The sequence below is a fragment of the Bombina bombina genome, chromosome 7 (genome assembly GCF_027579735.1).
Source record: "Bombina bombina isolate aBomBom1 chromosome 7, aBomBom1.pri, whole genome shotgun sequence".
NCBI classification, from domain to species: Eukaryota; Metazoa; Chordata; class Amphibia; order Anura; family Bombinatoridae; genus Bombina; species Bombina bombina.
In genome coordinates, this window is record NC_069505.1 from 156,146,725 (window position 1) to 156,165,154 (window position 18,430).

General features: G+C 38.5%; 1 protein-coding gene across 2 annotated transcripts in view; it reads right to left on the reverse strand.

Annotated features, from left to right (window-relative positions):
- Positions 1-18,430, reverse strand: part of SLC5A12 (solute carrier family 5 member 12) — a 115,776-nt gene that overhangs the window by 28,190 nt on the left and 69,156 nt on the right. For both annotated transcript variants that reach the window (XM_053688904.1, XM_053688905.1), the window contains exons 8-10: positions 13,339-13,427; positions 12,441-12,553; positions 5,241-5,308 (exon numbers count right to left, since the gene is read on the reverse strand). In XM_053688904.1, the coding sequence (XP_053544879.1) occupies positions 5,241-5,308; positions 12,441-12,553; positions 13,339-13,427 (270 nt within the window). The remainder of the gene's footprint in view (positions 1-5,240; positions 5,309-12,440; positions 12,554-13,338; positions 13,428-18,430) is intronic.

Consider the following 18,430-nt stretch of genomic DNA (forward strand, 5'->3'; position numbering starts at 1 on the left):
GTGACATGAAACAGCAAATATTTCTTGCATGATTCAGATAGATACAATTTAACAAATTTCCAGTTTATTTCAATCATCAAATCTGCTTCATTCTTTTAGTTATCCTTTTTTTAAAGGAGCGGCAATGCATTACTGGAAGCAAGCTAAAGACATTGGGGAGATTAAGGCAAATTAAATAACAAAAGTAAATTGGAAAGTTGTTAAAAATGTCATACTCTAAATCATGAAGGTTTAATTTTAACTGTACTGTTCCTTTAAATTGACATGAAAAGAAAACACATTATATTGGGCCAGATTACAAGTAGAGAGATATTTATCGCTCCTGTTCACATACTAACTCTGCTAGAACTAAGCTTTTTGCACGTCAAGTAGCACTCGTTGAAAGTAAAAAGTTTCAGTGTGTGCTAAGCCCATAAAAAGCCGTACTTCGAATTATCATGTTTGCATTAATGTATTTCACCCATAGAAGTGAATGGAGCATAAAAGGTGGAAAAAAATCTAACACCCTACTCTAGCGCAAACCCGATTGCATATTCTCAAGTGCGCTAACCCAACATGAAAATATGAATATTTCACATTCCAATGTTCTTCACATAACAGAATATGTTCTATTTATTCATAAATACATATTTCTATATATATATGATGGTATTTTGGTACAATATATCTATACCTATATATCTATATTATTATAAATAGGTACAGATATATATATATATATATATAGGAATATCTATTTAGAAATACATATAAAATATTTTGCTATATGCAGAACATTGGAATGTGAAATATTTACAGTAAATACATAGTTAAAACCTTTGTTAAATATGAATATTCCATAAATATTATTTTACATGTTTTTTATCTACTTGACGGCAAAGTGCTCCATTGCACTTTTACATACGTCTAAATATGTGTACATATGTATTGATGTATGTAAATACATAGGGCGCCATGTACTAAACGGCGGGCGGACAGCTTCTTAAATCGCGAAGCTGTCCGCCCGCCTCCGCTACACACGGGCAGCGGATCTGTTGATCCGCTTGCCCGTATGTATCATTACACACTCATCGGAGTGTGTAATGCCCGCCCCTTCAATCGCGCGACCAATCACGTGACTGAAGGGGCTGTCAATCACCGAGAGCGAGCGTGCTCTCTGTGATTTTGCTTCGCCACCTAAGAGGTGGCGTAGAGTGTAGGAAGCAGCGGTCTAATGACCGCTGCTTCTTACATTGCGGGAAGCAGGCTCGCATATGCGAACCTGCCCCGCAAAGGCTCCGGAGCAGCTTTCGCTGCTTTGTACATGGATCCCATATACAGTATATATATATATATATATATATATATATATATATATATATATATATATATAAATACATAAATACATCTGAACATGCATATATATATATATATATATATATATGCCTATAAAATGCCTATAAATACACCTCCCACCACACCCACAACTCAATTTTACCATTTTGATGTATTTGCTTCTTCGGAAGTAGTCTTTGGTAGAAAAGTTCTTCAGGCAGCTGTCTCAGTTTGATTCTTCTGCTTATGATTTAAGTTTTTTTCTTGAAATTTATAAGAAAGACTTTTTTGTTTGGATTTAATTTTTCAGTGGAAATAGCTGTTTTTATTTTATCCATCCCTCTCTAGTGACTCTTCTGTGGACTTCCACATCTTGGGTACTTTTATCCTATACATCACTAGCTCATGGACTCTTGCCAATTACATGAAAGAAAACATAATTTATGTAAGAACTTACCTGATAAATTAATTTCTTTCATATTGGCAAGAGTCCATGAGGCCCACCCATTTTTTATTGTGGTTATGATTTTTGTATAAAAGCACAATTATATTTCTAGTTCCTCTTTTTGATGCTTTTTTACTCCTTATTTTATCACCTCACTACTTGGCTATTCGTTAAACTGAGTTGTGGGTGTGGTGGGAGGTGTATTTATAGGCATTTTGTGGTTTGGGGAACTTTGCCCCTCCTGGTAAAGTGCTCCATTGCACTTTTACATAAATATGTGTACATATGTATTTATGTATGTAAATACATATACAGTATATATATATATATATATATATATATATCCTATATAATAAAAGGCCAAGTGTGTTTGTCTGAAGATGTCATGCGCAGTAGATATAGCACGAGGACATACACACCTGGCCTTTGAGTCCCTAGCTGATCTGCGACAGAAGTGGGCATGTCCGGGCGTGAGCGGGGGCGTGAGCGGCGTGAAGGGGGCGTGCCCGGGCGCGGTTGCGCGATAGAGGGGAGAGAGATAGAGAGGGGAGAGAGATAGAGATGGGAGAGAGATTGAGAGATAGAGAGGGGGGAGAGATAGAGAGGGGAGAGAGATAGAGAGAGGGAGAGAGGTGGGAGAGAGAGAGGGGGAGAGAGAGAGGGGGGAGAGAAAGAGGGGGTAGAGAGAGGGGGAGAGAGAGAGAGAGAGGAGGGGAGAGAGAGAGAGGGGTGGAGAGAGAGAGAGAGAGGGGGGGGGGAAGAGAGCGCAAAAGAGAGGGGGGAAGAGAGAGCGCAAAAGAGGGGGTAGAGAGAGAGCGCAAAAGGGAGGGGGAGAAGAGCGCAAAAGAGAGGGGGGAGAGAGAGCACAAAAGAGAGGGGTGGAGAGAGAGCACAAAAGAGAGGGGGGGAAGAGCGCAAAAGAAAGGGGGAGAGAGAGCGCAAAAGAGAGGGGGGGAGAGAGAGCGCAAAAGTGAGGGGGAGAGAGAGCACAAAGAGGTGGGGAGGGAGAGCACAAAAGAGAGGGGTGGAGAGAGAGCACAAAAGAGAGGGGGGAAGAGCGCAAAAGAAAGGGGGAGAGAGAGCGCAAAAGAGAGGGGGGAGAGAGAGCGCAAAAGTGAGGGGGGAGAGAGAGCGCAAAAGAGAGGGGAGAGAGAGAGGGGGGGAGAGAGAGCAAAAGAGATGGGGGAGAGAGAGAGTGCAAAAGAGATGGGGGAGAGAGAGAGCACAAAAGAGAGGGGGAGAGAGAGCACAAAAGAGAGGGGGGAGAGAGAGCACAAAAGAGAGGGGGGAGAGAGAGCGCAAAAGAGAGGGGGGAGAGAGAGTGCAAAAGAGAGGGGGGAGAGAGAGTGCAAAAGAGAGGGGGAGAGAGAGCGTAAAAGAGAGGAGAGAGAGAGAGAGCACAAAAGAGAGGGGGAGAGAGAGAGCGCAAAAGAGAGGGGGAGAGAGAGCGCAAAAGAGAGGGGAAAGGGGGGGAGAGCACAAAAGAGGAGGGGGGGAGAGAGCGCAAAAGAGATGGGGGAGAGAGAAAGTGCAAAAGAGATGGGGGAGAGAGAGAGCGCAAAAGAGAGGGGGAGAGAGAGAGCACAAAAGAGAGGGGGAGAGTGAGTGTGCAAAAGAGAGGGGGTAGAGAGAGTGCAAAAGAGAGGGGGGAGAGAGAGAGTGCAAAAGAGAGGGGGAGAGAGAGAGAGCGCAAAAGAGAGGGGGGAGAGAGAGCTCAAAAGAGAGGGGGAGAGAGAGAGCTTAAAAGAGAGGGGGAGAGTGAGAGGGGGGAGAGAGAGAGTGCAAAAGAGAGGGGAGAGAGAGAGCGCAAAAGAGAGGGGGGAGAGAGAGAGCGCAAAAGAGAGGGGGGAGAGAGAAAGCTCAAAAGAGAGGGGGAGAGAAAGAGCAAAAGAGAGGGCGAGAGAGAGAGAGAGCAAAAGAGAGGGGGAGGGAGAGCGCACAAGGGGTGGGACCGCTGTACTGCAAAAAATGGCCCATGTGAACGGGCTTTATGACTAGTATATATATAAATGCATCTGAACACGCATATATACTGTGTATATATACTGTGTATATATATATATATATATATATAGTATTGCAGATTTAGGAAAAGCACTCCTCCGGATTTACTCAAACAAATACATTTATTGTATAAACGTTTTCGGAGTTGCCTCCGTCCTTAGAAACTGTATCTGAGGATGGAGGCAACTCCGAAAACGTTTATACAATAAATGTATTTGTTTGAGTAAATCCGGAGGAGTGCTTTTCCTAAATCTGCAATACTGTTATTCATTTTGAGGAGCACCACAGTGGTTGGGATTGCTTAAACTGTGCTGGGCTCATCTGCTTTGGCATATATATATATATATATATATATATATATATATATATGTGTGTATATATATATATATATATATATATATATGTGTGTATATATATATATATATATATACACATATACAGTATATATTTACACATGTTTATGTATGTATCTCTATGTCAAAGCCCTTTGCAGCCTGAGACCTCATATCTTTGAGCCCTTATAACTTTTTGCTGAAATTAAAAAAAAATGTTTTAATTAGATTGTGTTATTATGAGTGTAACTGTACTTTTAAAAGTATTTTTGATGTGTTTCGTGACTGTTATTTTTTTTGTGAAACAGTTAACCAGAGCTCTGAGGTCATGTTATCCCGATGCGCATTAAATTCAAGCGATCGTGTTTACTTTCAACTTGTAATACGATCACTGCATCTTACATGCACGAACAGCTGTGATAAACCCAATATCCCTTGCGTGTAAGTGTTAGTGCGCTACTTGTAATGTGGCCCATTGTGTTTTGTCTAAAATTGTGTGATTTCTGTCCATGCCAGAGAGTTCTTGATAATTAGGCACTAAGGGGTCAATTTATCAAGCTCCGTACGGAGTTATGAAGCAGTGGTCTAAAGACCGCTGCTTCATAACCTGTTCGCCTGCTCTGAGGTGGCGGACAGAAATCAACCCGATCAAATACGAAATCTGCAAGGGGCGGCATTGCTCCAGCAGTTCACAAGAATTGCTGGTGCAATGATAAATGCTGATAGCGTATGCTCTCAGCATTTATCGATGTGCAGCAGACATGATAGGCTACGTTGTATCATGTCAGCTCGCACATTAATTAAATGACCCCTAAAAGTGAGGCGGGAAAAAAATGCCTTTTTTTGCAGTGTAAAAAGGCTGATAATGATCAAATCTAACTTTTTCTCAGAGAAATAATATGACAAAAAATTTTAACAGAAAATGTTTGTTTGCAGAATTTTTTTTATCTTTTCTTAAATTTAATTTTAACACATTTTAAACAAAACTGAGACTTCTTATATTTGTTTCAATTTAAATATTTGTTATCCCAAACATTACACGTGAAAACTTGAAATACCTATCATTTCAACATTATGCCAATTATACAGTACATGCATATATGCAAGTCCAAGTGCATTTTATACAAAGATTGTATATTTCTTACCTGTACAACACCACCCATCAATGACGCAGCTACAGCCATTGCTGTACAGAGCACACCAAACACAATGCCTGTAAGATAGAGTGTATGTTTTAACAGTACAAATGTATTAAAGGGACAGGAAACCCACATTTTTTCTTTAATGTTTCAAACATAGCATCCAACTTTACACAGTGTTACAAATAACTTATATTATCTGACTAGGAAATATGCATGCCCAGAGGGCAGTCTATTTTATATAAACCCCCAAGTTAATGTTACAAAAAATAAAAAATGTAAAATTACAAAAAAAAACAAATCAAAGCTATCCCCCACAGGGCGGCGGATTGAAAACCAGGAATGCTGGGCCAGAATAGTGGCGAGCGTACCTGCTAGCAAAAGTAGTCAGATAGTACCGAATTTGCATTCGGAACATCTGTAGTGACGTAAGCATCGATCTGTGTCGGACTGAGACCGGCAGATCGTATGTTATGTCACAGGTTTCCCCTTTTGCCAGACTGTAGGCTTTGATAAATAAGGCGAATCAAGCTCTCCACAATTATGCTGCAGAATTCCAGCATATTTGCGGTTGACGGCTTGATAAACAGACTCCTTAGACTTTTTTATTTGTTTTTAAGACTACGGATTTAATTGGCTTGTAAAAGAGCTGAATGCCCTTATAAAGGCAATGCCCAAACAAATTCCCCTTTAGTGGCAATGGGTAGTTTAGGTTTTTTTATTTTGGGGGGTTTGGTGGGTGGGGGTTTTTACTGTTAGGCTAGACTTAATATTTTTTAAATGTAAAAGAGCTGTTTAACTTAGGACAATGCCCTTGAAAAGGCCCATTTAAGGGCCATTGGTAGTTTAGTTTAGATTAGGGGGGTTTTAATTTTGGGGGGCTTTTTTATTTTCATAGGCCTAGATTTGGAGTTTGGCGGTAGCCGTGAAAACCAGCGTTAGAGGCTCCTAACGCTGGTTTTAGGCTACCGCCGGTATTTGGAGTCAGTCAAAAAAGGGTCTAACGCTCACTTTTCAGCCGCGACTTTTCCATACCGCAGATCCCCTTACGTCATTTGCGTATCCTATCTTTTCAATGGGATCTTTCTAACTCCGGTATTTAGAGTCGTGTCTGAAGTGAGCGTTAGAAATCTAACGACAAAACTCCAGCCGCAGAAAAAAGTCAGGAGTTAAGAGCTTTCTGGGCTAACGCCGGTTCATAAAGCTCTTAACTACTGTGCTCTAAAGTACACTAACACCCATAAACTACCTATGTACCCCTAAACCGAGGTCCCCCCACATCGCCGCCACTCAATTAAATTTTTTTAACGCCTAATCTGCCGACCGCCACCTACGTTATACTTATGTACCCCTAATCTGCTGCCCCTAACACCGCCGACCCCTGTATTATATTTATTAACCCCTAATCTGCCCCCCACAACGTCGCCGCCAGCTACCTACAATAATTAACCCCTAATCTGCCGACCGCAAAGCGCCGCCACCTACATTATAGCTATGTACCCCTAATCTGCTGCCCCTAACACCGCCGACCCCTATATTATATTTATTAACCCCTAATCTGCCGCCCTCAACGTCGCCTCCACCTGCCTACACTTATTAACCCCTAATCTGCCGACCGGACCGCACCGCTATTATAATAAAGTTATTAACCCCTAATCCACCTCACTAACCCTATAATAAATAGTATTAACCCCTAATCTGCCCTCCCTAACATCACCGACACCTAACTTCAAACATTAACCCCTAATCTGCCGACCGGAGCTCACCGTTATTCTAATAAATGTATTAACCCCTAAAGCTAAGTCTAACCCTAACACTAACACCCCCCTAAGTTAAATATAATTTAAATCTAACGAAATTAATTAACTCTTATTAAATAAATTATTCCTATTTAAAGCTAAATACTTACCTGTAAAATAAATCATAATATAGCTACAATATAAATTATAATTATATTATAGCTATTTTAGGATTAATATTTATTTTACAGGTAACTTTGTATTTATTTTAACCAGGTACAATAGCTATTAAATAGTTAAGAACTATTTAATAGCTACCTAGTTAAAATAATTACAAAATTACCTGTAAAATAAATCCTAACCTAAGTTACAATTAAACCTAACACTACACTATCAATAAATTAATTAAATAAAATACCTACAATTACCTACAATTAAACCTAACACTACACTATCAATAAATTAATTAAATACAATACCTACAAATAACTACAATGAAATAAACTAACTAAAGTACAAAAAATAAAAAAGAACTAAGTTACAAAAAATAAAAAAATATTTACAAACATAAGAAAAATATTACAACAATTTTAAACTAATTACACCTACTCTAAGCCCCCTAGTAAAATAACAAAGCCCCCCAAAATAAAAAAATGCCCTACCCTATTCTAAATTACTAAAGTTCAAAGCTCTTTTACCTTACCAGCCCTGAACAGGGCCCTTTGCGGGGCATGCCCCAAGAAGTTCAGCTCTTTTGCCTGTAAAAAAAACCATACAATACCCCCCCCAACATTACAACCCACCACCCACATACCCCTAATCTAACCCAAACCCCCCTTAAATAAACCTAACACTAAGCCCCTGAAGATCTTCCTACCTTATCTTCACCATACCAGGTTCACCGATCGATCCAGAAGAGCTCCTCCGATGTCCTGATCCAAGCCCAAGCGGGGGGCTGAAGAGGTCCATGATCCGGCTGAAGTCATCATCCAAGCGGGAGCTGAAGAGGTCCATGATCCGGCTGAAGTCTTCATCCAAGCGGGAGCTGAAGAGGTCCATGATCCGGATGAAGTCTTCTATCAACGGCATCTTCAATCTTCTTTCTTCGGGAGCCATCATCTTCCATCCGACGCGGAACATCCTCTTCTCCTGACGCCTACTAGCCCAATGACGGTTCCTTTAAATGATGTCATCCAAGATGGCATCCCTCGAATTCCAATTGGCTGATAGGATTCAATCAGCCAATCGGAATTAAGGTAGGAATATTCTGATTGGCTGATGACGTCATTTAAAGGAACCGTCATTCGGCTAGTAGGCGTCGGGAGAAGAGGATGTTCCGCGTCGGATGGAAGATGATGGCTCCTGATGGCTCCCGAAGAAAGAAGATTGAAGATGCCGTTGATAGAAGACTTCATCCGGATCATGGACCTCTTCAGCTCCCGCTTGGATGAAGACTTCAGCCGGATCATGGACCTCTTCAGCCCCCCGCTTGGGCTTGGATCAGGACATCGGAGGAGCTCTTCTGGATCGATCGGTGAACCTGGTATGGTGAAGATAAGGTAGGAAGATCTTCAGGGGCTTAGTGTTAGGTTTATTTAAGGGGGGTTTGGGTAAGATTAGAGGTATGTGGGTGGTGGGTTGTAATGTTGGGGGGGGTATTGTATGGTTTTTTTTACAGGCAAAAGAGCTGAACTTCTTGGGGCATGCCCCGCAAAGGGCCCTGTTCAGGGCTAGTAAGGTAAAAGAGCTTTGAACTTTAGTAATTTAGAATACGGTAGGGCATTTTTTTTATTTTGGGGGTCTTTGTTATTTTATTAGGGGGCTTAGAGTAGGTGTAGTTAGTTTAAAATTGTTGTAATATTTTTCTAATGTTTGTAAATATTTTTTTATTTTTTTGTAACTTAGTTCTTTTTTATTTTTTGTACTTTAGTTAGTTTATTTCATTGTATTTATTTGTAGGAATTGTATTTAATTTATTTATTGATAGTGTAGTGTTAGGTTTAATTGTAGATAAATATAGGTATTTTATTTAATTTATTTATTGATAGTGTAGTGTTAGGTTTAATTGTAGATAATTATAGGTATTTTATTTAATTTATTTATTGATAGTGTAGTGTTAGATTTAATTGTAACTTAGGTTAGGATTTATTTTACAGGTAAATTTGTAATTATTTTAACTATTTTAGCTATTAAATAGTTCTTAACTATTTAATAGCTATTGTACCTGGTTAAAATAAATACAAAGTTACCTGTAAAATAAATATTAATCCTAAAATAGCTATAATATAATTATAATTTATATTGTAGCTATATTAGGATTTATTTTACAGGTAAGTATTTAGCTTTAAATAGGAATAATTTATTTAATAAGAGTTAATTAATTTTGTTAGATTTAAATTATATTTAATTTAGGGGGGTGTTAGTGTTAGGGTTAGACTTAGCTTTAGGGGTTAATACATTTATTAGAATAGCGGCGAGATTAGGTCGGCAGATTAGGGGTTAATAATTGAAGTTAGGTGTCAGCGATGTTAGGGAGGGCAGATTAGGGGTTAATACTATTTATTATAGGGTTAGTGAGGCGGATTAGGGGTTAATAACTTTATAATAATAGCGGTGCGGTCAGGTCGGCAGATTAGGGGTTAATAAGTGTAGGCAGGTGGATGCGACGTTGTGGGGGGCAGATTAGGGGTTAATAAATATAATATAGGGTCGGCGATGTTAGGGGCAGCAGATTAGGGGTACATAGGGATAAAGTAAGTAGCGACGGTTTACGGAGCGGCAGATTAGGAGTTAATAATAATATGCAGGGGTCAGCGATAGCGGGGGCGGCAGATTAGGGGTTAATAAGTGTAAGGCTAGGGGTGTTTAGACTCGGGGTACATGTTAGAGTGCTAGGTGCAGACGTAGGAAGTGTTTCCCCATAGCAAACAATGGGGCTGCGTTAGGAGCTGAACGCGGCTTTTTTGCAGGTGTTAGGTTTTTTTTCAGCTCAAACAGCCCCATTGTTTCCTATGGGGGAATCGTGCACGAGCACGTTTTTGAGGCTGGCCGCGTCCGTAAGCAACTCTGGTATCGAGAGTTGCAGTGGCGTTAAATATGCTCTACGCTCCTTTTTTGGAGCCTAACGCAGCCATTCTGTGGACTCTCAATACCAGAGTTATTTTAAAGGTGTGGCCAGAAAAAAGCCAGCGTTAAATACGCGGGTCCTTATCGACAAAACTCTAAATCTAGCCGATAGGGATTAGGTTTAATTTTTTAATTTTAATTTTTTTTTTTTTTTTTGTAATTTTAGATTATTTTTTGTAATTTAATGTTATTTTTTAATATTTTAATTGTAACTTAGTATTTGGGTTAATTTAGGGGGTGTTAGGTTAGGGGGCTTAGTAATTAAATTATTTATTTGTGTTGGGTGGGTTGGCGGTTTAGGAGTTAATAGGTTAATTAGGTTTATTGCAATGATGGGGTTTGGTAGTTTAGGGGTTAATAGGTTAATTAGGTTTATTGTGATGTGGGGGTTGGCAATTTAGGAGTTAATAGGTTAATTAGGTTTATTGCAATGTGGGGGGTTGGTGGTTTAGGGGTTAATATTTTAATTATGTCATTTGCGTTGTTTTATTTGCGGATTAGAGGTTAATTACTTTATTATCTTGTAATGTAGGGGCTGGCAGTTTAGGTGTTTGTTAATACTTCGTGCGGGAGGTTAGGTTTTTTTTGTTATGCTTCGTGCGGGCAGTTATGTGTTTTTTATTATATCTTGCTTGTGGGTGTCACATGTTTTTTTATTTCATGTGGGCGGTTGCATGTTTTTTTTCTGTTAAGGCTTTGTTTGCCTACGCTGCATCCAGGTGGATTCTTTTGGCTGTGTGCACAGCCAACATTTTTTTGGCTGCCTTGCGCAGCCAACATTCTTTTGAGGATGTGTGCGCAACTGGCGACGGACGCATTACAAACGCAATTATAATATAGATTTGCTTCATTCTCTTGGTATCCTAGCTGAAAATATAGGCTAAGCCAATGATGGGAGGCATATATGTACAGTCACCAATCAGCAGCTAGCTCCAAGTAGTATATTTCTACTGCTTAACCTACCTAGGTATGCTTTAGAACAAAGAATACAAAGATAATAAAGTAAATTTGATAATAGTAGTGATTTGGAAAGTTGTTTAAAATTGGATGTTCTGTCATGAAAGGAAAATGTTGTGTTTCATGTCCATTTTAAGTCCTTAAAGACCTACATTTTTCCAGTTTCTGTGCTTAAAGGGACAGTTTATTTATTGTTTAAAAAGATAGATCTTTAAATGACATGAGCAGTTTTGGCATTTTTTCTCACTATTGGTTTCACCTTAATTATCTGCTCCCTTGTTGAGTTTACTCCTACATATTATATAACATTTTGTAACAGACAAATAGGCTTTTCTAGTGATACCCTGTATGGGTAAATAAAATAACAATAAATAGGAATTTAATACTGATAAATTCAGTATACACTTTATAACCATGTCTACAAAACTATTGAAGCTACAGGAAAACACATCCAAATAGATTCATTTTGTTGCCCTGATTTTAGACATACCCCATATGTCTAGGTTTTCCAAGTAATTTCTAGAAAATATTGGCCAAACACTACAAAGATGGAATTATTGGTTTAATGCTAACATTTTCTATGCTTGAACTGGAAGCTAATTTGGTCACCCAATCTAAAACTGCTACACAAAGTATATATTTGTAGAATTTAGACACCCCAGAGTATTTATCTAGAGGTATTTTGACATATTTGGCACCCTCACTGGACTGATGAGTAGGGTAAAAATGGCCCCTCCCTACCACTGTTCTATTATTTAAGTGACTCCCCAGGACTGCCTATCCATTGCCCCCCCCAGACAGCATAGGTCCAACCTGAGAATTTCCACAAAACCATATCTACACATCTTGACCACGCCCAAAGAACACCAGGGACTCCACCTAAATTAGTGTTTGCCCTCCCCATAACATGGTCTCTGGACCATTTTTTATCAAAAATAAAAACAATTACACCTAATCTAATAGCCCTATAAAAATAAAAAAGCCCCCCCCAAATAAAAATGCCCCCTAGCCTAAAGGGGAATTTGTATGGACATTGCCCTTAAAAGGGCATTTAGCTCTTTTGCATTGCCCTTAAAGGGTATTTTTTTTTTCTAACACTCTCTTCCCATTGATGTCTATGGGGGAAAGCGTGCACAAGCACGTCAAAGCAGCCCTTGGATTTTGTGCGGTATGGAGGTTAACGCAACCATATCACACGCACAAGGAGGATTTTCAGTAATGGCAGCGCTATGGAGAGTGAAATTACGCAAATTTTGTTGAGTTCGTTTCGCACTCTATTTAGCCCAAAAATCGTAATCTAGGTGAATGTGATTAAACATTAATTTTTTTATTTAAAAACTATTTAATATTATGAACTAAATAAAATTGAAGTATATTTACTTACACAGTCCTTTGCTGATCCAGGTACTTTTCTTATCAGAAAGATTCTTAAAAAAGCTTTTCACAAAATCTTCAAATGTTACTGTAGCAAGTGCATTTATACTGGCAGCCACTGTGCTGTAAAATAAACATAGAACCCTCAGTTTTGGTGGCTAATCAAGAAAGTTTATCTAACCTGCTAATATTCATATATTGAGTCAATATTCAGAAGTCAATATTTATAGACATAATAGAGCAACTACTAGCTTACATTTGTGCCAATCAGACAGTTGCCTAAGACAGCTTTATTTCTGAGTGGCAAATATTTGCCTGGCTATGAAATATAATTTTGCAAAGTACTGCTAGATTTAATAAAAACCTTTTGGTGAAACATGATATCTTGCTGCAACATTGCAACTCTTAATCTGTGAAAAAGGAAGAGGGAAAAAAAGAACTGTTTGTTAAATATCAGAATACTGCTGGAAAATAATATATTTGGTTATATATTAGACCTATATTGATTGGTTTTGTGGGTGCATAAAGTTTTTTTTTCCACATGGCCATTGTTTGTGATATATTTTGTTTTTCATATTACTTAGACTTTTTATGTCCTTTAGTATTTGAAAAAATCTGGAGGGCTCCACTGTTAGATACTGTATTGAGTATTGATTAGATTATATACTACTACAAAGTTTTTCCCATCATATATGATAAATAGTTTGGTAACATATCACATCCAGGAATTAATATTATTATTTATTTTTTTAAATTTTAATAATATAAAATTTCACTTCAAATAACTGTTATTTTTCCATGAGGTCAGTTCCATTAGCGCTCTGGTTCAAAATGTATACATGAAGCGGTTTCATTTTGAATAAAATTGAATCATACATATGAATACATACAATAGAAAAAATAATTACCTCAACGTCCCACTGAAAGCACAGGCAACAAATAGTCCGGGGAGACCAGGCATTTTCCTAAAAATGTGCATAACAAAATATGGCATCATCTGAAAACAAAACATGTTTGTATAAAGTGAATAAGGGGCCACTAAACTCGTTTTTTGCAATATACATTCATTATTTATTTTGCTTCTTTTGCAGTAAAATACATCAGGCTATTGTACTTGTGCCACTTTCTAAGGCTTGGGTTATCATTTTGGCTAATGTATCTGTAAAGTTTTGTTTAACCCCTCTCTTACCTCACATTCTCTGTACTCATTTGCATTTTTAGGTGGATTATCAGTTATGCATCAACAATCATGATAGGAAAAGTATTCTTTGCAATATTAGTGAGCATTCAAGGTAGTATAGGTGTTAATATTATTGTGTACATATACATATATTTTATATTTAGCTATTAAAGATTAAAAATGAATAAATGTCTATTTAAATACCTGTTAAATATTTATTTTTTTACTAATTAACTAAGAAGAATTAGTGCAAAACTGCCTTAAGGGAAGAGAAGGAGGCAGGCTACCCCAGTCTCTTTCCTTAACTGCACATGTGCAAACAGAGTTCATGCAATATCTGTGTATCAATTTGTGATTGGTTAGCAAGGGTTCTTTTGTTCTGGGGTACAAGGAAATCAGTGAAAAGAAGAAAAACATAAAATAATATGTTCATTTGACAACATAAAGCTGCATTATTTGTTGCAAAATTCATCTCAGTCTGCATTGTTATGTCCTTTAAAATATTTAACAAAATGTAGTTCTAGAATCATTCAAAAGTGAGGTACCACAACGTGTGAGATGGTCTTGAGAGCTTTATTCTGCTGCCGCTCCTCCTTCTGTTCTAGTTCCATAAAATCTTACAGGGGACCACTTAAACCTTACATTTAGAGCCTCACATTTTACTACAAAAGCCAAGCTCCATTGTTAACGACCTAATACCAATTTGTTATTGCCATGCCCCAATAGAGTTGCCAGATTCAGTTAGATGTTGGGGATATCATTTTAGGGGTGGAGATGTCGGAGAGGGCTGTTCTGCTTAATATAGCGAACAGTCCTTCAGTCATGTGGGTTGTAGAAGATTCTATTATTAGGAAGTTTGATAGGGTAACTGTCACCCAGATCCCTTAAATTGTGTTAGGCAAAGCATAATGGCACATTGTTAGAGGGATCTGGGTCATCCCGAATGTCATGGTCCATGGAATGTCCTAAAAATGTCCTAAAAAATAACTTCAGGGAGTTAGGTAGCAAGCTTAAAGGGAAACAGAACCCATTTTTTTTCTTTGATGATTCAGATAGAGCATGACATTTTAAGCAACTTTCTAATTTATTCCTATTATCAATTTGTCTTCATTCTCTTGCTACCTTTATTTGAAAAGCAGAAATGTAAACATAGGAGCCGGCCAATTTTTTGTTCAGCACCTGGGTATCCACCATTCAGCAAGCACTACCCAAGGTGTTGAACCAAAAATGGGCCGGTTCTTATGATTACATTTCTGCTTTTTCAAATAAAGATAGCAAGAGAACGAGAAAAAAATATAATAGGAGTGAATTAGAAAGCTGCTTAAAATTGCAGTTATAACTTTTTTATGCAATATTTTTTATATAATTTTTATTAGTGTTTAGAGTAGAAGGGGTAGATGTATTAAGCTGTGAATGCTACTTAACTCTTGCATCAAAGAAATTGTTTTAAAGCAACAACGTATAACAAATATATATATTCCCCATAAAAATGCAATACACTTTTTTTTTGCTTGAAAACATGCTACATAAAAGCTTTTTACATTTCAAAAGGCTATTTTTTTATGGGGTTTTTATTTCTAGGAGGTATAACTAAAGTTATTGTTATGCTTCCTTTCATAGGGATGATAACATTATTTTGAGTACATTGTATATGACAGCAAAAAGGTTAATATAAATATACACAGCACTTTAACTGTTTTAAACCATGTTTCACAATGTACCAATATAGTGAAACATTTTGTAGATTTTTCATCATATAAACAGCATAAACAACGGACAATCATGCAAAGTTGCTAAAACCTTAATCCTAAAACGAATTCATTCAACTTAACAACTGAAGAATCCAAAGTATACATTTCTGGACAATTTGCTTTTATAGCGTTGTAATAAATATGTAGAGATACTGAAAATGATATATTTCACCAAAGCATTGCTTTTTTGATGTGTGCTTTAAAAAAAGACTATGGGGTATATTTATTAAAGTGTGAGTGGACATGATACAATGCATACGATGTCGGCATTTATCATCGCACCAGCCGCCTCTGCAAATTTGCGGGCAATCAGCCGCCAGCAGGGGGTGACAATCAACCCGATCATATTCGATCGAGTTGATTTCTGTCCGCCGCCTCAGAGCAGGTGGGCAAGTTATGGATTGGGGGTCTTTAGACCGCTGCTTCATAAAATCTGTTTCCAGCGAGCATGAAGGCTCGCTGAAAACACGGGACATCAAGCTCCATACAGAGCTTGATAAATCGGCCCCAATATATATTTTGAGCAGTAGCAAGCCTACTTAACAGAGGGCCCTGGTGCAAACATTTTTTGGGCCCCTCTCAAAGGTAACTCACTAGTAAGGAATATTAATAATATGCATGCTGCTCTCTATAATTATTTTTAGGATAGACAGACAGATAGACAGATAGATAGACATGCAGATAGGACCTGCTGCGCCAATGGTAGTTCAGCCTCTGATTTTGACATATTGACTTAAAACAATCGCCTAGATTTAGAGTTTTGCGGCCAAAGGGGTGCGTTAGCTACGCATGTTTTTTTTCTAGCGCTGCTTCTAAACAACGTTGGTATTTAGAGTTCTCTGAAGGGCTACGTTAGGCTCCAAAAAGGGAGCGTACAGGAATATTTACCGCCACTTCAACTCTCAATACCAGCGTTGCTTACGGTAGCAGCTAGCTGGAAAAACGTGCTTGTGCACGATATCCCCATAGGAAACAATGGGGCAGTTTGGGCTGAAAAAAAATCTAACACCTGCAAAAAAGCAGCGTTAAGCTCCTAACGCAGCCCCATTGTTTCCTATGGGGAAACACTTTCTAAGTCTGCACCTAACACCCTAACATGTACCCCGAGTCTAAACACCCCTAACCTTACACTTATTAACCCCTAATCTGCCACCCCCACTATCGCTGACCCCTGCTTTATATTATTAACCCATAATCTGCCGCTCCGTACACCGCCGCAACCTATGTACCCCTAATCTGCTGCCCCTAACATCGCCAACCCCTATATTATATTTATTAACCCCTAATCTGCCGCCCCCAACGTCGCCGCTACCTACCTACACTTATTAACCCCTAATCTGCCGACCGGACCTCGCCGTTACTCTAATAAATATATTAACCCCTAAAGCTAAGTCTAACCCTAACCATAACACCCCCCTACATTAAATATAGTTTTAATCTAACAAAATAAATTAAATATTATTAACTAAAGTATTCCTATTTAAAGCTAAATACTTACCTGTAAAATAAACCCTAATATAGCTACAATATAATGAATAATTATATTGTAGCTATTTTAGGATTTATATTTATTGTACAGGCAACTTTGTATTTATTTTAACTAGGTACAATAGCTATTAAATAGTTATTTACTATTTAATAGCTACCTAGTTAAAATAATTACAAAATTACCTGTAAAATAAATCCTAACCTAAGTTACAATTAAACCTAACACTACACTATCAATAAATAAATTAAATCAATTAACTACAAGTACCTACAATTAAATAAACTAAACTAAATTACAAAAAACAAACAAACACTAAATTACAAAAATTAAAAAAAAAATACAAGAATTTTAAGCTAATTACACCTACTCTAAGCCCCCTAATAAAATAACAAAGCCCCCCAAAATGAAAAAATTCCCTACCCTAATCTAAATTAAAATAGTTAACAGCTCTATTACCTTTCCATCCCTTAAAAGGGCTTTTTGCGGGGCATGCCCCAAAGAAATCAGCTCTTTTGCCTGTAAAAAAGACACAATACCACCCCCAACATTACAACCCACCACCCACATACCCCTACTCTAACCCAAACCCCCCTTAAATAAACCTAACACTACCCCCCTGAAGATCTCCCTACCTTAAGTCGTCTTCACCCAACCGGGCCGAACTCTTCATCCGATGGACCAAAAGAAGACATCTGGAGCGGCAGAAGTCTTCATCCTATCCGGGCAGAAGAGGACATCTTGACCGACAGACATCTTCATCCAAGCGGCATCTTCTATCTTCATCAATCCGACGAGGAGCGGCTCCATCTTCAAGACCTCCGGCGCGGAACATCCTTCTTTACCGACGACTACCGACGAATGAAGGTTCCTTTAAGTGACGTCATCCAAGATGCCGTCCCTCAAATTCCGATTGGCTGATAGGATTCTATCAGCCAATCGGAATTAAGGTAGGAAAAATCTGATTGGCTGATTGAATCAGCCAATCAGATTCAAGTTCAATCCGATTGGCTGATCCAATCAGCCAATCAGATTGAGCTTGCATTCTATTGGCTGATCGGAACAGCCAATAAAATGAGAGCTCAATCTGATTGGCTGATTCAATCAGCCAATCATATTTTGCCTACCTTAATTCCGATTGGCTGATAGAATCCTATCAGCCAATCGAAATTCAAGGGACGCCATCTTAGATGACATCACTTAAAGGAACCTTCATTCATCGGGTAGTCGTGGATGTTCCGCGCCGGAGGTCTTGAAGATGGAGACGCTCCTCGTCGGATGGATGAAGATAGAAGATGCCGCTTGGGTGAAGATGTCTGCCGGTCCGGATGCTCTCTTCTGCCCGGATAGAATGAAGACTTCTGCCGCTCTGGATGTCTTCTTTTGGTCCATCGGATGAAGAGTTAGGCCCGGTTGGGTGAAGACGACTCAAGGGAGGGAGATCTTCAGGGGGTAGTGTTAGGTTTATTTAAGGGGGGTTTGGGTTAGAGTAGGGGTATGTGGGTGGTGGGTTGTAATGTTGGGGGGTGATATTGAGTTTTTTTACAGGCAAAAGAGCTGATTTCTTTGGGGCATGCCCCACA